The sequence below is a fragment of the Leptodactylus fuscus genome, chromosome 9, assembly GCF_031893055.1.
Source record: "Leptodactylus fuscus isolate aLepFus1 chromosome 9, aLepFus1.hap2, whole genome shotgun sequence".
NCBI classification, from domain to species: Eukaryota; Metazoa; Chordata; class Amphibia; order Anura; family Leptodactylidae; genus Leptodactylus; species Leptodactylus fuscus.
In genome coordinates this window covers 76184680-76208540 of record NC_134273.1, presented here as the reverse complement: position 1 = coordinate 76208540, position 23861 = coordinate 76184680, and the positions used below count along the sequence as shown (strand labels likewise).

The following is a 23861-nucleotide window of genomic DNA, read 5'->3' as shown; positions in this document are numbered from 1 at the left end:
GTAGCTATAGAAGAGGTGCAGATGATACCGTCGTACGAAGCTCAGTGTCATAAAGGGCCTGATATCTCCTCTATCATATAAAAGTACTAGTACTAGAGATGAGCGAACAGTAAAATGTTCGAGGTTCGATATTTGTTTCAAGTAGCCCCTCAATATTCGACTACTCGAATTGAATATCGAACCCTATTATAGTCTATGGGGGGAAAATGCTCGTTTCAGGGGTAGGCAATGTTCGATCAAATTATACTTACCAAGTCCACGAGTGAGGGTTGGGCTGGATCCTCCGAGAAGTCTTCTCCGTGCAGCGTCCCCGCGGCGTCTTCCGGCTCGTCATTCACTCTGCCAGGCATCGGGCCTGGGCAGAGCCGACTGCGCATGTCCACACTACAAGCGATGCCTGGCAGAGTGAATGAAGAGCCGGAAGACGCCGCGGGGAAGCTTCACGGAGAAGACTTCTAAAGGTAGGAGAAGAACCAGCATTGATTGGCCGACTGTATAGTATTCGGCCAATCAATGCTGGTTCTGCATCAAACTTTTACATTCGAACAGCGAGTGGTACTCGATCGAGTACGAGTATTTCGAATACCATAGTACTCGCTCATTACTAATTAGTACTATTATACTATTATTATTTGTGCCACCTGGTAGGTAGGAGGCCACTTACACATTCTACATCAGGGTCCAGAGGTTTTGAATTGCAGCTTTGGTTGAAGGGATTGACCCATTTCTGCCAATACAATGTACTTTTTTGTATTTTAGACCCAGTTCACATCTGTGTTCGGGCCAATCCGTTCCCCTATCCGCATGAAGTATGCAAAGAGAAAAGACCTGCAAGCAGCACCTCTCTCCACATTTTTTGTACAGAAACCAACAAGAAACCACATGGACCCCAGTATAGTCTATGAGGTCTGCAGGTTTCCTTAGGTAACCGCTTTTTTATCTGGATAGGTTTCCATTTGGGTGGTCCCCAAGCAGACTCCCCAAACACAGAGGTGAACCGATCCCAAGATGTAATCTGATTGGTTGTCATAAACAACCGCTCCAGTTTGTGCCCAGTGTTTATAAAGACTGGCATATCCAACACCAGTCTTCACATCTCCTGCGCTGTAAATCAGGTCTCCTGATAGAAGATGCTGAAACCTTCTTCTATTTCAATGCCAATCCTTTTGTTTCCAATGGATAGGTGTCTGACAATGGCTTATACCCCACGGATAACACATGCACACTTGGTGGCACCGAGTGTGCATGTATATGAGAGTGTCTGTAGATGAATTCTGTTGCAACGTACCAGCCTTGGATTTACTATCTCGACAAGATGCAATTGTCACAAACTCTCAGCTCTCAGATCTGCAATAATGTTCCCATTCACTGATCGCAATACAATGTATATTAAATAGCTGCAGAATCAATTGATATCCAAGGACCGAGAAGCATATGGATCTCTCCGACTGGGTCATCCAAATTCTGGCACCCCATTTTATTAGCCAGCGCCAAGAGCTGATGCAAAGAGCAGCTTTAATTTTGGCAGAATCTGAACAACCTTGTATTAAACGGTCATATATTTACGTGAATGGGCATCATGTAATACATAATTCCCCCGGCTGTGCAGCTGCCAACCTGGCGCTGTCATAACTGCAACACAGATCACTCATTTGGCAAAGGTTCGGACTTCTACGAATACCATATAGCAAATATATCTCGATGGTATGTTAATGTATTGATATATTATCTAGATGGATAGATACCAATACCAGTCTCTATAGTATACAGATATTAGCAGTCACCCCGTCCACAAATACAGAATACTTCGTCTTGCAAGGATTCTGGGACTGCAATTCCCCCTGTAATCGAGGGACTAAGTCTCTTAATTCACCAGCAAAGATCAAGGGGCCATAATGACGGGATTGACATGGAGTGATGGATGCCCCCAGTGACGGGCAGAGCTCATCTGGAAAATAGGATTGGGCAGGTGTTGTACTGAAGCAGGAGATAGGATTATATGGCGTGTACAGACTCTTTATTGTGCCGCCATTATATACCGCAGCTACGGAATAGACCTGACAAACAACAGCAGTGACAAGCCATAGAAACCGATTCTTAAAGTGTAACTCCAACCCAAAGCCGATACACAAGTGCTCCGTATGCTTTATTAAGATGTATTTACCCCGGCCGCTTCTGTGACGGACACATTGGGGCAGATGTATTAAAAAGCAAAGTCGTCTTAGTTGCCCATACCAACCTATCACAGTGCGGCTTTCATTTTGTATTCGGATCTTGAAAAATGAAAGCTACTACTTGGTTGCTATGGGCAACTAACAATAGATCCCACTTCCCGAATTGATGACATCATTCCTGGTTCAATGATGTCAGAGACCTTGTGAACTTATTGAGTCAGATCTGCCGGCCCCAAGTATATAGATATATTGGAGCAAGGTTTTGGGCAAGGGTTCCACCGCTGTGACCCCCACATTTGCTAAAATGAAGAGACGGCGATGTTACAGCTTTTATTGTAGGCCGCATGTTTGGTCTTCGTCTATAACCAACTAACAATATGGCCACCAAACAAGGCCAAAAAGAACTGCCAGAAACAGAGACCAGACATGGTCGCAAACCCTAGCAATATATAATATATTTGTATTATTTAATAGTGCCCTGAGGGGCCGGAAACATCTTTACTTGCCTCAGTCTCCAGTTTACAGGTCCGTGGGCTGTTTGTGCCAGGTGACCACTAAGGGTATGTTCACACAGAGTGTTTTTGCAGGCGGATTTGAGATGGAATCCACCTCAAAATCTGCCTCCCATCCATTTTAATGGAAGTCAGGCCTGTCTCACATCTTCGTTCGGTATTCTATTCGGGGAGTCCACTTGGGACCCCCCCCAAATGGAAACCTATACGCATTAAAAAGCAGTTCGCTAAAAAAACCACACAACTGTAATGGGGTCCGTGTGTTTTCTGTGCGGTCTCCGCATGGAAAATGCACAAATTTCTTTTTCAGCTTGCAAAAAACTCAGTGTTGAACATACCCTTAAATCAGGGGTAGGGAACCTTTGGCTCTCCAGCTGCTGTGAAACTACAACTCCCAGCATGCTCCATTCACTTCCATGGGAGTTCCAGGAACAGCAGAGCCAGTATGCATGCTGGGAGTTGTAGTTTTGCAACAGCTGGAGCGCCGTACGCTCCTTACCCCTGCCTTAAACCAATCACAGACCTTAGCATTGACGTCTCAGTAGTCACATGCTGTTTTTGAAGAGGTCACCAGGCCTGTGATTGGATGTGGTGAACCCTTCGCACAAATGGGACATCACTGGTATCGTCAGCTGGGGGACGTGTATACAGAAGACCGCCGCTGCCGCCACTGTAAACAGAGGTCCGGGAAGAAGTGAGTAGTGTTGTGGGGTTTTTTATGCACCTCTGCATACTGAACATACGAGGCAGAGCAATGCTTTAATGTGAAGGACCTAAAGGATATGTAGGGACATTCCACCCACAATGCTTACTGATCGGTGGGGTCTGACCAACAATGAGCACCCCTTTAAGAGACCATTAGAAGACAACGCAGTCCTCTGCAAGACCCCATACAAGATTATTGGCACCACATGACAAACTCGGCTCGACTACATCTGGCCACTTAGCATTACTTTTTCCATACCTGGAATGGGGATGATGGGTATGTTGTCATTGGGGACGACTCTGGGTGAGCTGCTGTCATCCACGTAGAAGTGCGCGGTCTGGAAACACTTCCTGTATAAGAGAAGACATTAATATTAATAAGGGGATAGTAAATTCGCTCTTACTATCTCTCTGGTTTGGGCACTGTCGGCCTCCCCTCCTACAGAACCACTTCTACACATTTACATAACACTAGATCTGTAAGATTCGCTTCTCGCCCACGCTGCAGTCTGACGGCTACCAAACACTTCTCAAACATATGACTCAACACAAAACTTTTGTCCGCTGCAGCAAAATATTCTGATCCCGACACAAAGCTCGATTATTTCACATGGCTCTTGTTTACGTTTTTACTCAATGGGAGTCAACGGGCATCAATACATACACGTACCCCAACGTTATATACCACAGGACACTTCCCCATCCACGCCAGGGGTCGGGTGGGCGCACCATCACCCCCACACAGCTGTCAAACACACCAGGGACCCAGCGTTACAATGGGAGAAGTGGTCTGCACAGGCCTTTTGTGATGGTCTCTGCAAAAAGGCCCCACAGGACAAATACACAGTGACACCGAGAAGGGACTGACAACGAGACGGCCACAAAAACACAGCAGTCATTTACCTGTACTTAAAGCAAAGCAGAGAACACAGGCTGTTCATCATAGACAAGGCACTAAGCAGCCAGGCATTGAGAGCTCCAAGCAGCTTTTGCATGGTGAAGTTGAATGAGGCTTGACTGAGCGGCGTCACCGTTCACTGCCGAGCAGCCAGGGGCCGGAGCTGAATATATAATGAGCCAGTTCTCTGTGAGCTATTGTGACTGGGGAGGGGGGGTCTTTTCTTGCCTGACTGCAGCCCATAACAATGGACCATCTCCAGTGTAGAGATCCTCCTCCATCTCCCCTGCACAGACTTTAATGAACTGCACTGAGACACCTGCCCAGGCCCTGGACCATCCATCATACGGGAGAGAAGTATATAGATCTATACAAATCTATTACAATGTATATCCATCTAGTGCACCCCTAGTAGAAGATCTGCAAGGAGATATGTGAAGGAACTAATCCAGTGTGACCTAAGAGAGTCTTCCTCATCTACTTTTCTACTCCTGAAGTCTGTTAGAGCAACTTTTCGGATGTTTTTCTTTTCCTGAGTTATACATACATATATAGCACGTGTGCATGCATGTATGTATCAGTGCATGCATGTATGTATGTATCAGTGCATCTATCTATCTATCTATCTATCTATCTGTGCATGCATGTATGTATCAGTGCATATATATATATATATATATATATATATAGATCTATCTATCTATGTATCTATCTGTGCATGCATGTATGTATCAGTGCATGTATGTATCAGTGCATGTATGTATGTGTGCATGTATGTATGTGTGCATGTATGTATGTGTATGTATGCATGTAAATATGTGTGCATTTATATATGTATTTGTGCATGTATGTATGTATGTATGGGCATATTGATGTATTTATGTGTAGAATAAGGGTAAGTTCACATGGGCTATTTTGGACCAGATTTTAACGCAGAGGCCACCTCAGACTCTGGTCCAAAAAAACGGCTAGCCATGACTGGATGCCAGTGCAGTGCATCGGCATACAGTCGCGGCATTCCGCTCCAGATTAGGCACAAATGAATGGGCCTAGTTGGAAGGGAGTGTTGCACCGAGGACGCTGCAATGATTCTGCGCCAAGAAAAAAAAAAACGCTAGCGAAAAAAAAAAAAAAAAAAAAGAACAGCTCCCAATGAAGTCCATGGGAGGAGTTTTTGGAGCCGGATTCTGAGGCCGATTCCACATCAAAATCCGGACCAAAAATCCCTGTGTGAACTCACCCTTACATATCTACTCTATGTATCTCTTACCTACCCATCTACCTACCGTACCTACAAATAGATACCCAGATGGAACATATTTTGTAGTATTGCTTATTTTTTTATACTTTCTTCTGTATCTACCAAGCCCTATCCATCTCTCTTAATCAGAAAATTGATTGATAGAAGCAAATTATGATAGATAGATAGATAGATAGATAGATAGATAGATAGATAGATAGATGGATAGATGGATAGATGGATAGTTCAATCTAGAGCAGAACCAGCAAAGAATTTATAAAACTTCGATACACATCCTTCTGGTCAATAGCAGAGACCAAGAAGTAAATGTCAAAAAAGCACCAGTAGGGGGCAACATGATGGCTCAGTGGTTAGCACTGCAGCCTTGCAGCGCTGGAGTCCGGAGTTCAAATCCCGCCAGAAACAACATCTGCAAGGAGCTTGTATGTTCTCCCTGTGTTTGCATGGATTTCCTCCCATTCTACAAAGACGTACTGATAGGAAAAAAAAAGTACATAGTGATCCCTATATGGGACTCACAATCTAAGAAAAAAAAACCCCATTTCAGTTCAGATTCGAAGGAGAGAGGCAGAGATACAAGCAGGAAAAAAAAACGGAATGAGATCAAATAATTGATTAGATATCAGATTGATAGACAGATTAGATAACTTTATGCCCAAGATATTTATCAGTTTGATGGATAGAGAAAATGGTCATTCAATAGATATTAGAAAGATCTTCAAGTTCTCTATCCATCTAGTGTGAAATAGAGACAGATACTGTAGATAGAAGAGTCTCAATACTAGGCAGCACTCCGGGGTGTGTGTGTATGTGCTCTCTTTATTCATCCATATGTGCAATGTTTCCGGCCAAGTATCGCACATATGGATGAATAAAGAGACCATCTCCCCCTTTTCACTTTCATACCTTGGAGTGTTGCCGATTTTTGAGTCTTTCTATAGCTGGGACACTGGGTCGGTGCCCTGAGGCCTGCACCAGATCGCTCAACATACGGTGCTGCTTTTCTGCTTGTTATAGATCAATAGAATAGATAGATAAATACATGAGACAGATACAGTAGATGGAGACCTTGTGAAGTCATCTCCATCTTCCAGTTATACTGTTCTGTTATCCACAGATCTCTTTCCATGTAATGTATTATCTGCCCATTCACATACACGCGCAGGTGTAGCAGAGCTGAATGTGTCATCTCTATACTTTTACTTTCAATGGCCACAATGATATTATAATGACTTCTATCATACAGCAACCTCAGCTCTGCTGCATCCATACAGACATACAGCTGGTTGCGCCTGCCGTCTGTATCCGCCATGACACTTGCTTTCATGTTGTTCTGACACTATCTGCTTCCTGCCAGACTAGATAACAGAACTAGAACTGGACATGGATATATACCTAGCTATATACTCATGCAAAAAGCAACATTTCACTGTATAAAGTTACATTGTATCCTTATAAGTGGCGTGAATATATTCAATGTCTTATAATATTTGTAGATACATATATAAAGAATCTATAAATCCATCTATATATCTTAATATATTATATCATTCATTATAACACAAGTAAATGAATGGAGATGATGAGTTTTATTGGCGGTGGATAAAAAACCCATTGACAGGTCCTCTTTAAAACAGTGACCGATACCCTGTAAGATTATCCGAAAAGTCCAGTGACCTATCTCATCTGTCGCCCTAAGCAATTTGATGTTATATCAAAATCCATTCAGCTATTCCAAAGCTATAAGCCCTGCTATTATGAATGCACCTTAGGATAGACTAGCCAAGTGGGCAAAAACCAAGTAGACCTTCATCTGCATTTAAGGCAAGGTTCACACGTCGGAAAATGAAGAGAATTCCACTTAATAATCCACCGCCACATTCGGATGCGGGATTGCCGCGATAGAATGGAGATGCGGGGGATGGGCGCTCCTTCGTGGGTTTCCACCGCTGGTAAATGGGACTCAAGACGTAGCTGATCCACGGCGAGATCAAGCAGGACACTGATTTATTTTTACGTCCTGTTGCGATCTCTCCCTCCCATTGAAAACCAAAAGCGCAGAATCTTATCCCAAATTCATGGCAGATTCTAATGTGTGAACCTAGCGCAACAGGGCTTATATCTTTGGAATGGCTGAACGGATTTGGATAAGTAAAACACCAAAATGCTCAGGGTGACATTGTCCCTGCAGACTTGGGCAAAGTATTCCTTTAACTATAAGTGGACCTGTCAATAACCAATTGATCCTGTGCCAACCACCAAAACAGGGAAACCTGATTGTTTGTTTCAGCTAAGGGGAGTTTGACCCCATCGATCTAGAATTTGTTGTGCATAGATCATATATGCGTCTGGCCGGAACATCCCTTTAATATAAGGGGTACCTAATTTAGGTACAGGGCACTGGCGCCTAAGTAAATGGGGCTTAGCTGCAATACCAAGCACAGCCACTATGCAATGTATGGCGCTGTACTTGGGATACAGTTAAGGGGCTGCCTAAGGTGAACGCTGCGGCCTCATGACTGCAGACAGGGGTCTGACCCCTGCGTGTTGGCCCCCCATCTGATCTGATATTGATATCTATACTAAGGTAGGTCTTAGATATTGAACTCCCCAAAAATCCCTTTAAGTATTAAACCATAAATACTTTTGACTGTGCGCAGTGAAAATACGTCCCCCAATAATCCCTAAATCTGCAGATCCTTGTGCATGCCATCACTTTTCCCCACCCGCAGTCTCTCCCGTCTCCCTAAATCAATTTGGGATTAGTAGCCGGAGCCGCCTGGCTGGGTAAGACTGTCTGAGCCGGTGAACACTATGAGGCACTCGCTCCCTTTAATAAATCTACCTGAATAGGTTTACAGTCACATCCCGCCTCCTCTGTATTTCCCTTAATGCAGCCTCGACAGAAAATTCCTGCTGTAAATTCACAAAGTAAAATGTCTTTGGTGCAGGAAGGAAAAAAAAAAAGCTTTGCTGAGAAATACAGGGAGATAATGTCAGCTAAACAAATATTTCCACTAAAGAGCAACATTAATTCACAAGGAAGCAAATGTTTCAATGTGGTGTGAAGGTCACCGCACAAGGAGCGAGCAGTAACCATGTGCGGTGCGCTGGGAAGAAGCCTGCAATCTCCCATCACGGTCACCCCAAAAAGAGGACAGAAGGGGGCACGGAATATGCAAGGTGGCATTCAGGTGGAGCCTGGGCAAGAACCTATAGCGGAGGGGGGAATGCAAACTCTAACCAGGACCCCCTCAATCACTTACTTGCCCCTATGGTGCCAACATATACTGCAGCGCTTTATGAAAACTAGTCTTCACAACCCCGGAGTCGATAGAAGGTGCACCCCCAGATCCGCACCTTCTCATATATAAGAGGCAATGTCAACCAGGCCATGAACTTGGAGGGAAGCGTACGCCAGCTCAGAGCCAGATTTATGGCATAAATGATGATAAAGCAGAGCCAATGTCACACCCTGTTTTGGGAAAGTGGCGAGGGCCAGAGGAAACTCATGGAAACATGGAGAACATACAGGCTCCAGGCAGATGTGGTCAGGTTTTAACTACAATGCAACATTTCTAACCTTGGTTGGATTTGAACCCAGGACCCCATGCACATGGCTGAGTGGCATCCGATGTGGTGCCGAGTTTGCAGTGGAATGCACTTGGATGAGATTCAGAGGGTCTTCTGTGAGCATTCTGTTAAGAAGTCGTATCTATGGGAGCTTTGGGTTAATTCCATTCTGATGATATGGATGATTATAGCGCAGTCCTATCCTTCTCCATGTTGTTGGAACAGAATGAATCAGAAGCTGCCATAGAGGTGAATGCAGAACTGAAAGCCCTGGGATGTCACTCCGAGTGTCGTCCGAGGACATGCCGCTGCAAAATTGGTCCCACATTTTGGAAGCACACTTGGTCGTGAACAGACATCCGGCGCTAATGTAAACCTAGTATAAGGCCTGGTTCACATCTGCGTTGGTAATTAGTTCGGGGAGTCCGCACGGGGACCCCTGAACGGAATACCGAATGCATTGGCAAGCGCTGTGCAGTGAAAGCACACGGACCCCATAGACTATAATGGGGTCCATGTGCTGTCCGCTCACTGCCCACACGGACAGGAAAGTAGATCATGAAGTACTTTTCTGTCTGTGCTTTCACTGCACTGCACTTACCAATGCGTTCGGTAGTCCATTCGGGGTGTCCTCATGTGGACTCCCCGAACGGATTACCAATGCAGATGTGAACCAGGCCTAACACTACAAAGAAACAATGCCAACCAATTCTCACCATAGAAATGAGATACATGTGAGCTACTTTAAATAGCAGATAGATAGATAGATAGATAGAGATAGATAGATAGATAGATAGAATTAGATAGATAAGAGATAGATAGATAGATAGATAGATAGATAGAATTAGATAGATAGATAGATAGATAGGATAGAATTAGATAGATAGAATTAGATAGATAGATAGAATTAGATAGATAGATAGATAGAATTAGATAGATAATGACTAGTTTAGATAAGAGTTACTTTAGATATCAGAGTATCAAGGCAAACAAACAACATACTAAAGACAGGATAGGTAATATGGATCATACAGATATAAGATATACCTGATATGGGATGGATAGATGGATATACAGAAATATCAGATGGTTAGACAAACAGACATCACAATAGACAAAGACAATAGACCAGAGCTAGATCTATACCAGATAGCTACGAGTTAGATAGACAGACAAACATATTGGAATATGAGAGAGACAAACAAACAGACACAACACAGAAGACGACAGACGGACACAGATCGGTAGATAAATAATAGATGGCCGACCTCCGCCGCACATCTCAACACATTATACATAAAGTTTAAATGCCAAAAAGACCTCACTATGTAGAAATCAATACAATGTCATCACCCATGACTGGCAGAAATAAAATCAGCGGTATTGAGCGGGGATCGCTGTGTATTATTTAACAATATGTCACTTTTCATCATGCTGCCTTTTGTCCCAAATCTCACACACCCCGGGGGGAAAGGATGGGTAATTGCAGGCAGAGAATGAACGGTGGGAGGATGTATAATGCATCCCTGGAAATAATCAATGAGCCTGGAGAGACCTTTCTTCTATGGCTTCAGCCATATACAAAGCAAGGTATTGGCTGTGCTCCGGAGGGCCGAGCGCCATCTATGTACAATGTCCACCATAGACTGCTTCATATAAAGCTGCTTGTTATATATACTGGATCTGATCTATAAAAAGTGATAGGTTATCCGTGAGCCACATTTTCAGTATATTCAGTATTTGTCTATAGGATTTAGTATCATAAGGCCAGGGCCCTACACAGCCAAAAAAACATGGCGTTTTACCGTACCTGCAAAGTGGATGAGATTGTTTCTAATTCCATCCACAAGTTGCAGAAGGTCTGTAGAGCGATACGGATTTTCTGGGAAAAACTGTGGTGCGTTTCTGCAATGTTTCTTCCCATAGCCGTTTAGCCTAAAGGTGTTTTCTTGGACTTATTGATGTAACTTTAGGATAGGCCAAGAATGTGATTGGTGGGGACGGACACTCAACTGGTTGAGGAGACCATAGCAATTCGGTGAGTTCTGCCACCTCTTCACTGAGTACCAAGCACAGCTACGTCCATATCCTAGAGCTGTGCTTGGTAATATAACCCAGCGCCAATCCCTTAACTGAAACAGAGCTGCTGTCGTACCATAGAACAGGTGAACATGAAGTCATCAGCACAGAGAAGAGGTCACAGCACTTGGGATCACTGAAGCTTCTTTAGAACAGTGGTGGGGTTCCCAGGTGTCAGACACCAATAATGACATATTGATCATCTGTTCCTCAATATATAAGTCCCAAACGAAAAAGCCTTTACCATAAAAATGGCCGCCTTCTTCCAAAATCTGTACAACACCTATATGTGTCGGACTGGCCCACCAGAGTAACCAAAGCTCTAACACAATCATGGTGCAGAAAATCTCCAAAGGAACCATGGTCTACTTTCTAGTAGAGATGAGCGAACAGTAAAATGTTCGAGATTCAATATTCGTTTCGAGTAGCCCCTCAATATTCGACTACTGGAATCGAATATCGAACCCCATTATAGTCTATGGGGGGAAAATGCTCATTTCAGGGGTAGGCAACGTTCAATCAAATTACCCTTACCAAGTCCACGAGTGAGAGTCGGGCTGGATCCTCCGTGCAGTCTTCTCCGTGCGGCGTCTTCCGGGGCTTCATTCACTTTGCCAGGCATCAGGCCTGGGCAGAACCGACTGCGCATGCCCGCACTACGCGGGGACATGCGCAGTCGGCTCTGCCCAGACCCGATGCCTGGCAGAGTGAATTCAGAGCCGGAAGACGCCGCGGGGACGCTGCACAGAGAAAACTTCTAAAGGTAGGAGAAGAACCAGCGTTGATTGGCCGACTGTATAGCATTCAGCCAATCAATGCTGGTTCTGCATCGAACTTTTCCATTCGAATAGCGAGTGGTACTCGGTCGAGTTCGAGTATTTCGAATACCGTAGTATTCGATCGAATACCTACTCGATCGAGTACTATTCGCTCATCTCTACTTTCTAGGGATGTTGCGTGTTGGGCTCTCAGAATCGTTTTATCTGGTGCATCCAAGGAACTTCAGTCCAACAATATTTATTTAGCTGAGCTGCAATACGGTCCACGACCTGTGGATAGACATGGCAAGGTTTATGAACGGCCATGATGATCAAATCCAGTGCAGAAAGAAATCATCTCGGTGCCACATTCTGCCACCATCCTAACAACTCTACAGAAGACGTGGCATTAGAGGTGACCAGCTCCAGTCTGTCTCGTTTCTTCCCTTCACAAAGACATGTACCGAATTACTGCGGCAAGTAACGTTTCTAAGTGACGCCTTCAATTTCACAAACTGAACAGAAACCGCCGGGACGCAACACCATCTCGTGGCCAAGTTTTCCCCAGAACTAATCCGAGCCTCGTAGTTTAAAATGAATAATCACCCGGCGCCGAAAGTTTCACACATAAGAATATCCAACTCGCGCGCAGGAATACTAAAAGGTTTCAATGGTCTCTCAATAAGGAATGAACGACAGAAGCGATTACAGAAATGCTCGCACCAATAAATCTTCGCCAGACATTTAATGTGATGTGAAAGGCTCCAGAAGCCGGCGAGATACAGTCTTAAAAATGCATAATGCATCAAAACGGGAACCTTGGATTAAAATGCAGTGGCGCTCAATTTATGGCTCTCCTTAAGTGTCGTCACCTTTATAACCTTTATGATTTTTTAAAAATTTTTTGGCTTTTCAAATGACGATATTGGGTTTACCGGGCAACCCCCCCCCCCCCCCCAAAGTCTTTGTTTTATTATTGGAAGCTCTGAATATATAAAGCTGTGCCGTGTAAATAGCCTGTTACCTCGCAGATAGAGCCAGCAGTCAACCAAGTCAAATTTATAAGAGGTAGCTGGGGATCAGAGCTTCAATTTAACTTGCACCCGATAGCAATGACGGATTTGTAGCATCGCTTCTCCAAAATAAATAAAGACTGCAGGTTGTGGATAGAGGTGAACAGTGCAGACATCAAATGCCTCTGACACAGTATCTAAACGGATAGAAAAACATTGCAGAACACAAACCCTTCTGATCCGCATGTAAATATTGGTAGAGGGAAGTCGGGGCGAGAAGAAACACGGGAACGCTACGCTTTATACATACAATGATATTTGGTGGATTAAGGTGTAGTCCGGATCTAAAATGGGCAAGAAAAAAGTTGCATAAATAAGTCAATTCCGTGGTTGGACTATGGGCTTGAGACGTGACAACGGTTTTATTTGAGACGCGCCAGAGTGGTTGTCACTAGACATGAGCGAATTTCCCATATTCGGTCAGACTAAATTTGGACCAAAACCAAAGTGCCCAACTGGCCCTAAAAAGCAAGTTCAACACAATGAACAGAGATGAGTGGACCAAGTTGTAGTATGTTTTGTGGTGTCTCTAGGTTTTTTTTGGTTTAGTGCTTATATTAGTTGGAGACTTCTTATATTATATTTTTTTATGTATTTTTGGTTTTGGTTGTCCTCATATTCACCATCCCTCATATTCACCATCCCTCATCTCGTCAGGGCTCCCTTTGTAATGTCCAATGTTCTTTGCTGGGCACCTTCTGGCTTCATCCAGCCTCCTTGGTTTTGTCAACAGTCCCGAGTCACTGTAAGGCCTGTGATTGGGCATCAGCTGTCATGTGGGTCAGGATTACAGACCTTCAGTGTGACCCAGCGCTGTTGACGTCACCTAAGTGAGGAACAAGCACCAGCATCGGTGGAGGACACTGGAAAGCTGGGGACAGGGGAGTATGCGTTTTTGCTATATTTAACCCTCCATGGCCTTCTGCCCCAGTTCTGTATTTCCTGGACAACCCCTTTAAGTCTACCAATCGGCAGAGGAAGAAACTCCTTTCAGGGTGAAGAGGAGTCAAAATCTGTGAGAAGGGTGTTGCAGTAGCCTAAGCGGGAGATTATGAGGGCCTGGACGAACATCTTGGTAGTTTCAGGGGTGAGGAAGGAGCGGATTCGATGGATGTTCTTGAGATGGAGGCAGCAGGAGGTGTTGAGGGTTTGAACGTGTGACTTGAAGGATAGGTCAGAGTCCAGGGTTACCCCAAGGCATCGGGCCTGTGGGACAGGGATAAGTGTGGTTCCATTAACTTTGACAGATGGGTCAGGTGGAGGGGCCATATGGGGTGGGGTGAAAATGATGAACTCCATTTTCTCCATGTTCAGTTTGAGAAAGCGGGAGGAGAGGAAGGAGGCTACGGTCGCTAAACAATCTGGAACTCTGGCCAGTAGAGAAGTAATGTCTGGTCCAGAGATGTATATTTGGGTGTCATCGGTATAGCAATGGTACTGGAAACCATGAGTTTCTATGCGTTGGCCCAGGCCAAGGGTGTAGATGAAGAACAGGAGGGGTCCTAGGATGGAGCCTTGGGGGACACCTACCTATCTGTGCCAATCCATCATGTTTAACTAAAAAATAAATTATATTCTAGACAAATACCCTAATACTTCCCTTACTTGAAAAAAAATGCTCATCATGTCTAAATATTATCCAATTAACAAAGTTCCATCCCCAAAAATCATCTGCTCATATATGAAATGTAAAAAAAAAAAAAAATTAAATCAAAAAGTTTGCTGGTAAAGTTGGTCATTCAACGAGTTCTAGTTAAAGGAACTCTCCAAACTTTTACACCATCTCTAGAGCAGGACCTGAGAGGGAGGAGCCTGACAGAGGTGCAGTTCTCTGAATATGTCCCAAGCTCCACCCCCTCTGGCGCTGCATTAGGCGAAACCCCGAGTATAAGTTTCACCTTGAATGAACTATAAATCCCATTCCGGCCCAGGTTCTGCTGTAGTTTCTGGTTCCTACAAAATGTATTACTATTACAAATAGGTTCCAGACACGTTATCAGTCTTTCCAGTCACTGGCTCTTTAAAAATGTATATGCCGCGATAAGGAAACTTAAATATTTATACCGTTTACAGCTTGGCTGTCCGATCATCTTCAGGGAGGCTAAATTTATAGTGTAAGGAGAACAATGAGTCAACTACCTCCGAGTCTGCAAATTGATCACTTAAAGGATAGTATTATATAGAGGTGGGTGTGAAGTAATCTGTACATAGATGGATAATAGATATATAATAGGAACACTCACAGAATTTCTTGTATTCACTATGGACTTCTGATCACCACTTACGTTACTCACAGCAAAGAGGAGTATTCCTATAGTGGAGATGTCCAAACCAAAGACTTAGGCCCCAATCAAATACAGCCCAGAAAATTTGGACTGTATAGTTCATGGACTGAATCTGATCTGGAGACCAAGACTCCTTAGGTCATAGTGAAACGTGAGGGTCCCTTGCCCTACTGTGGGTCACATCACTATGACCCAAGGAAATCTGGTTTCTGGATTGGGCTTGGGTCGTGAAATACTTCTAATCTGCAGACCATATCTGAGATGCCAGCCAGAGATTTGAGGACAACACCGGGGTGCCCAGGAGAGGTGAGTATAGCAGTTTCTTTCTCCACACCACCCCTGGGCCTCCACTTATTATATTCTGCGGTTTGAGGAGACACCAGAGTATGGTAGCACTTCCAGTTCTATATGAACAAGTTCACCCTGAAGCGAACCGGAAGGCCGAACCTCACAAATATTCATCGAAGGAATCTTGTGAGGTTCGCTCATCTTTAGTACTCACGTTAAAGGGATGGTCAACTCAGGAGCTTCAAAAAAAATATCTCTTGCACCCGAGGAACCTTCAATCCCTGCTCTTCAGTAAGCCTCATTGACTCAGCATGGTCTTTGTATTATGGAAATTTATGGGGACCCTTAAAAAGTTCCACTTAGACAGAAGTTTACTACGGGTGTATGTCAACGTCCGTCACTTCCAGTTTTCTTATCACCCTCTAGTAGATACTTTTAAACTTTTTTGCCTAAAGTTACCAATGACAGTCAATATAAGTAAATATATTGATGAGACCCTGGAGGTTTTTTAGATTAACAGGCAGCGGAACCGCTCTTGGCATTGGGAATTTAACACCGCAGCTATTCAACCTGTAATGAATGATGACGGAGAGCCAAGGTGCATATACAATTTATGTTCCAGAGTCTCGAAAGGGCCGGTGAAGCCAATGCTGCTTTAATAGAGGTCACTGGGGAGCTGGGAAATTTAATTGTACACGTAATGCAATGTCTCTCAATTCCTGTATGAAATTGGACGTCTGTTTCTGGGTTTGATGTAGATGTTTTTCGTCTCAGTAGTTCATCAATTAGCAGCTTCGGGAGATGTTATCAGGTGCGGATAGAGAATTCACTCGGCGCAGGCAGGTGACAAGGTAGAAGCAAGGGGTTAAGGCTGACAATTCATACAGCTCTGTACTCAATTCTGTAGAATAATTAAAGTTACAAAGTCACTTTGCTAAAGTAAAATATAATGAAAAACTCAACAGGAAGGGAAAAAAAAAATAAAAAAGCCTTGACCAGATTCGCCCAATGCAACTCCACACCCACGTTCAGATCACGTAGTTAATTACGGATTTCATTGTTTCTGGACGTAATTGCTTAGAAAATCCAACCCTGATTAGTGGGCGACTAAAACAGAACCCTTACGAGATCTGGAGGTACCACCACTCCTATTCGGAAGAGGAGCCAATACTAGGTATTGGCATGCAAGCAAAATGGCTTCCATTAAAGAATGCGTCCACCATTTTATCATATAAGGAATGGTTCCGTCTTCAACATTTATGGAATAATCTCAGGATAGCCTCTGGGACCTACAATGATCTGCAGAAATGGGGTACCCCATCCCATTTGGGGAGCATCTGCTGTCTAAGAATGATTGGATACATGGCCAGGTCTAAGCATTGCTCTCTCCATTCCTTCTATGGGAGTCGCAGAAACAGCTGAGATGAGAGAAAAGTCGTGGAACTCCCATTCTATGAATGGAATGGCGTGAATGTATAACAGTCACAGTCACTCAATTCACTTATATAGGACTTCAGTGGTCATCTTGGAAGTCCCATAGAAGTGAGTGGAGTGTTGGAAGTCCCATAGAAGTGAGTGGAGTGTTGAAAGTCCCATAGAAGTGAGTGGAGTGTTGAAAGTCCCATAGAAGTGAGTGGAGTGTTGGAAGTCTCATAGGAGTGGAGTGTTGGAAGTCTCATAGAAGTGAGTGGAGTGTTGGAAGTCCCATAGAAGTGAGTGGAGTGTTGGAAGTCCCATAGAAGTGAGTGGAGTGTTGGAAGTCCCATAGAAGTGAGTGGAGTGTTGGAAGTCCCATAGAAGTGAGTGGAGTGTTGGAAGTCCCATAGAAGTGAGTGGAGTGTTGGAAGTCCCATAGAAGTGAGTGGAGTGTTGGAAGTCCCATAGAAGTGAGTGGAGTGTTGGAAACTTGAGATCCCTTGTTCTACGGATTGCGAGGACGCCTAGTGGTCAGACCTCCAAGAAACAAACATGTGGTTGAGATATAAGGGTATATAATGTGTCCATCACATGACCGTGCCAGATTTTTATCCACCATAAGTAGAAATCTTGAAAACTATGGATAAATTCATACATAAAGATTACTCTTTGCCCGGTTACCAGATTGACCTTTACCAGACAATTCAAGAAAAAAAAAAAAAGGTGAACATCACAGGAAAAACTCAACAGACCTCATTAGAGTCAAGGGGATCCATCATGTAGTTATCAGAAATGGCCATTGTTCTCTGCTCCTCCAACATAGCAGCACAACAACGAAAATGTATACTGTAGATAAAACCGTCACACCGCCTGAAGTGTAAACTGTAAGGTTTAACATTCCTTAGGTTTTTCCAAGTTTCACAGCAAAAATTTCCAGCCATTAAGTACACGTTACCATATGAAAGCGGCAATTAGACGTCCAATAAAGTTGTGGTGGAGACTCTATTTTGATCGACGCGGTGGATGTGCGCGCTCCGTCTGTCTCCGCGCTCCATCTCCCCTCTAGTAAATCAAGGTGTTTATGCAGTGCTAATGTGTTTACATCCAGAACGGATATTTAGAGAAACACAGCTGCAGCTGTTAAGATAGGGGGACGAGAACGTAGGAAGAGCTTCTTTGCCGCACAATCCGTAACAAGTTATGAATCCGACTGATCTGCTACCCCGAGCTCAGAAATCAGAGCCACTTCCACAAATCACTGCTCAGAGCCCATCACTCGCTGTTTGATTTCCCTCCATGTGAAATATGAACAGTGAGATACAAGAATATGGCTGATTTACCTCTTCCCCTGAAATTGAACGCCGCTATCAAATCAACCTCTTAAATGCAAATGACTCCGGTATGGTAATGAAGAGCACGCCGAATCCCGGTAGCTCGGAGCCACTTTATTACTCCTTGTCCTACTTGACTTATACGCTGTGAAACCCCATAGTGACTTACCCCTTTAATAAAATGCCCTCTACCCCACAGCCACCTGTAACGCACATCTGTCTGCAAAGCAAATCTCCATCTATTATTTCCACTATGATAACATTATACACACTAACAGTATACAGCCTCCAGCTACTGGCATATGGCGCAATTTACATGTTTAACAACACAAATACTGACAGGTTTAGGTGAAACCGTGAAATATCAACATTTCTAATTAGGAAAGGAATTCAGAACAGGCGACGGATGTTTACAGGGCCCTCCAACCCTTGTTATATTGACTTGGAAATAAAATCACTTCCTTAAGTCTGTACTTTGTCATAACACATCGGCAGAAATGTATCCAAACTGGAGCCAAGGAAAAGTGGAGGACCGATGGGTCTTTCCTTACCGCTCCTCTTGGCTCAAGATATCCCTAGATGAGTGGCAGACGATTGCTTTACCAACAGAATGGTCACCTGCCACTACTCATCTCCAGATATGGAAGGGTGGGACTGGTGGACTCTCTTACATATCTGAAAATGGAGGATAGAACCAGGAGAGAAGACTGCGCTCTTTCGGCTCAGTTTGATACAGCAAGATCGCCCTTGATTCTCCTCAAATCTTGGGAGGACTTTCTATGCCCATATAGGGTGTAGGGTTACAACTTGCACAGTAGGCTTGAGGGCAGGGGCTACATCCGTCTGGGATACCGGGTCATCTGGACTGACTGACTGACCACGTGACAGTATAGGAACTTTCGTGAGCCAATGGGCTTGCAAACCCCAGGAATGATGCGCTTCTCTAGGATTAAACCAATCAGCCTCTCGGGATAGATTAAACCAGGCTTTATTTCAAACAGATGACGCGTTTCGGGGTCTTACATGCCAACACAAAGTGCGCACCCCTTCATCAGATCTAGTACTTACCGCTACTCTCTTAAATAAGTCAGCAAGATCCTCTCTTACATATATGGGTAGACAACTAGAAAGGGTTTTTGACAACTAGCTGCCCCCATGTTATTCACTATTTTTGGGCAGGGGAACTCAACGAAAGTAGGTATTATTTTATGCTCCACTCTAAGGATGGGGTGGCATGGACAGGTCTTTTAGAGTAGGAACTCCTCTACTATTTTAGCCCAAGCAGGCAACCAATCCATTGGGGTGGGTCAGGGGTTTTCAATTCTAAGGTCCTGAGTTGATACCAACCAAGAGTAATATCTCCAAGCAGTCTATACGTTCTCTCCATGTTTGCGTCTGTTTTTGCCATCGAATTGGCCCTATTATGCAGGTCTCAGATAGAAACTGTGAGCCCCGTTGGGGAGAGGGATTGATGTAAGTCATGAAAGCTCCGGCACATAGCAAGCTGGAGCTGATTAACTCAAAAATGGCAACCTCCATTAAGACAATGGGAATCACAACGGAGGATATAAAAGTCAAGGATAGTCAGCAATGCCCAGATCTATTCAAGACAGATCAAAAGCAGAAACGTTGGCAACTTGACATAACTGGCAGTATATGTAGACCATATTAATATCATTATTTCCTTACATCTATAACTGGATTTGTCATAGAGAAACAACTTCTGAACGGATCCCATGCCCGTCCTGGGAGTGAGTAAGCAAAGTGAGCAATTTGAAAGGCAGCGAGCTTGCTTAATATCCCTGCCTGCTTCAAAAGACACAACAAACTCGAAATGCCAAGCGGGGATGCAAAAGAAAATCTCTCACAAAAGGCCTCTAATCACGGCTGACTGAGCAGAATGACATGTTAGAATACATCGCCGCTACTCACGCCCAATCCCCCCCAAAAAAGTTGACATTTAAATTAGTTTTGAAAATTTGAATGCCGGAGCGTTTTAGACACACGTTGTACTTTACCCTGGCACAGAGTCAAGAAATATTACATCAAAAGTGAAATTACTATACTTAAAATCGAAGGAAATTCTGCCTTCGGGCCTGGAGAAATCTAAAGGGAAAGAAGTTCAAAGCTAAATCTGCATGATAACCATGCTGTGATCTATGGATAAAGTCCACGGCATGGATAATGTCAGTATTAACCTGACTACCTTCGATAAACCGAGAACTAAACTTGTTTGCTTGGCTTCTTCTAGGTCGGTATATTTCATCGCCGGTTGTCAGCGAGGAATCCCACTGAGAGAACACCTGCAGCCATATCTGGCACACTGGAAATAATTGCCAGTATAGATCACCTGTGCAAAAGTAAGGAAATGCTTAAAAATGTCCCCGTCAGAGTATCTGAAGACCGGGATCGAAAAATATTGTTCTAGAGATGGTCATGTATGTAAAACGTAGCAAATATGAACAATGGTTATATTGTATATGATTGTTGGGTGCACCAACCGAACCCTGCTCAAGGTGGTCATAAACTTACAACCATTTGGATGAGGGCTACTTCTTCAGACCATGGACACTGGCTCGACTGGCTCATCCGTTTGCATGACAGCTATTATTCCTGACTAGAGATGAGCGAATACTGTTCGGATCAGCCGTTCCAAACAGCACGCTCCCATAGAAATGAATGGAAGCACCTGTGACGCCGGCCGGCCAAGTCAGCGTCACAGGTGCTTCCATTCATTTCTATGGGAGCGTGCTGTTCGGATCGACTGATCCGAACAGTGTTCACTCATCTCTACTCCTGACCAAGAACACTAAGCTTGATGGAATCTGCAATTTTTTCTCAATGGGAAGAGTTACTGCCAGTCACCTCTTTTACTAAAATAATGGTCATGCCGAAATTCAACAGCTCAATCCATTTCTCCTCCGACCTCATCTATGACTGGAGAGTCAGCCACCTTACTGGATCCTTCAGTTCCCATAAATTTTTTTTTGCGGGACACACCACAAGTGTCCTCACGATGAAGAGTAAATATGCCGCAGCAGAACCAAAGGTTCCTAGCCTCCTGATCATAAAGCTGTAGCATAGTCAAACCTTGCTTGACATTATATATATTCATAGTCTAGAATTTTGTGAGTCATTGACATCTCTCAAACCAATTTCCTTTTGGATAGGACAACCAGCAACCATCTAACCAGACCAGACAGGAATCAAGCAACCACCATTCTCATACGTAGGAACTACCAGAGGTCTCATTCCCATCTATCAGACCAAAGCCGTTGAAGCTCTCTGAGCACCAAAACAGAAATTTATGCAATTTTATGTAAAACAATATAAAAATGAAGTCATGACTTGTACGAGATCTCCCAAAGCCTTACCTCCAGTAGACCAGCACAGCAATGAGTAGAATCAAGCAGAAGAAAGTCAAGGCAGAGACTACCATCAAAGGAACAATCCATTCCATCTTGTTAGAGGAAGGGCGGCTGTCCATACTTGAGTTACCTATAGGAAAGATAAGTTGGTCGTCAATGGTCATTAGACGTTTTGTGACTTTGATGACGAGTACTTAAGAAGTAGACATCTATCACAAATCAACAATAACACATATCTCCAAAACATGTAAGAGCCTAATATGGTAAAATGTACAAACCCTGACTTTTCTTTTTTCTACCATTTTTGGCATGGGCCATGTCTAACAATGAGGTGGATGACATATCCAAGAGGTTTCCTTCTGAGGACATCCATTAAGTTCTCTAGCATTGTATAGTAATATTTGGCCAGTCGATAATTTTTCTTTCAGAGTGAGCCATTGATATGGATAAGCCACTGGCCGTACACCAACCTAGTTTATTTTGGAGGGTCCAGTCAATGTTCTAATTATTTGGATTTAAAGGGGTTGAACTAAGATATAAAGTTATCCCCTTTTGATAGGATAGGGGATACCTTCATGGTCATTGGGGGTCCCACTGGTCCAAAGAATGGAGGTCCCATGCTTCCGTCCTGATGAAGTGGTAGGGTGCATGCTTGGCCTGCCATTTCATTCCACTATATCAGAACCCCATTCTCAGGATCAGTGGTGGTCACACCCTTACTTATCATGAAGTTATCCCCTACCTTATTAAAATGGTATAATTCCATTACGCGACACAAGTTGAGACAACATGAATTCCTTGCACAGTACATATAAAGGGGGTTTGCATAAAATATATGTGTGTATAGATTTTAACAAAACAAGTACAGTATAGGTGAACTAAAGGACAAACTGATACAGAGGGAGAGGACCCTGTCTGCCAGGGCTTACAATCTACAATGGTAGGTAGATGGAGACAACAGGGGAAAGTAGAAGCTGTTTGGCAGCAGGGTTACTGGAAGCTGGAGGATTTTCTGAAGTGATGGATCTTCAGGTGCCTTTTGACAGTTTCAATCAGTCTGATGTGTTGCGTAATGATTTCCGAAGTAGAGGAGAGGTACAGAAGAAAGTCTTGGGGTTGACTGTGTGAGGAGTAGATAAGAAAAGAGAAAACAAGGAGGTCTACAGAGGTTACATGTGGGGAGTTATTGGGAAATGAGGTCAAGGATGAATGAAGGGGACAGGTTGGGCTTTCAGGTCATTGTAAGTATTTTTTAAATTAATTCTCTGGTCAATGGATACCCAGTGAAGGGATTGTCAGAGGTGGAGAACAAGTGAGGAGATAGGTGGCCTAACCAGGTATCAGAGTTGAGCGTAGAATGGAGGTGTTAGATGGGTGGCCACTAGAGATGAGCGAACACTATTCGAAACAGCCGCAACAATGTGGCAATCAATTCTGAAATCGAGAGAACCTGACAGCAGATTAGGTCCTAAGAGAACAAAAGGATCAGGCATGTTGAAATCCAATTTCCTGATCTTTCTTTTCTCGACACCTTCTACCACAAAATAATTGGGAGGCCTCCATGCACATAGTGGCCACTAGAGATGAGCGATCACTCATAACGCTCTCAGCACGCTCCCATAGAAATGAATGGAAGCAGGCTACGTCCTCCCAATTATTTTGTGGTAGAAGGTGTCGAGAAAAGAAAGATCAGGAAATTGGATTTCAACATGCCTGATCCTTTTGTTTTCTTAGGACCTAAACTGCTGTCAGGTTCTCTCGATTTCAGAATTGCTTGCCACAAAATAATTGGGAGGCCACCAAGCACCTAGTGGCCACTAGAGATGAGCGAACACTCATCACGCTCTCAGAACCCTCCCATATAAATGAATGGACGTAGCCGGCACGCGGAGGGTTAAGCTGCCGGACGCCGGCAAAGTCAGCGTGCCGGCCGCTTCCATTCATTTCTATGGGAGCGTGCTGAGAGCGTGATGAGTGTTCGCTCATCTCTAGTGGCCACTATGTGCATGGTGGCCTCCCAATTATTTTGTGGTAGAAGGTGTCGAGAAAAGAAAGATCAGGAAATTGTATTTCAACATGCCTGATCCTTTTGTTCTCTTAGGACCTAATCTGCCGTCAGGTTCTCTCGATTTCAGAATTG

The 23861-nt window shown here is 43.9% G+C and overlaps 1 protein-coding gene across 1 annotated transcript in view; it reads right to left on the bottom strand.

Moving 5' to 3' along the window:
• The window catches only part of PTPRG (protein tyrosine phosphatase receptor type G), a 361431-nt gene that overhangs the window by 44930 nt on the left and 292640 nt on the right, over positions 1–23861 (bottom strand). The window contains exons 13-14 of the mRNA XM_075287326.1: positions 21728–21851; positions 3651–3742 (exon numbers count right to left, since the gene is read on the bottom strand). Coding sequence (XP_075143427.1) covers positions 3651–3742; positions 21728–21851 — 216 coding nt within the window. The remainder of the gene's footprint in view (positions 1–3650; positions 3743–21727; positions 21852–23861) is intronic.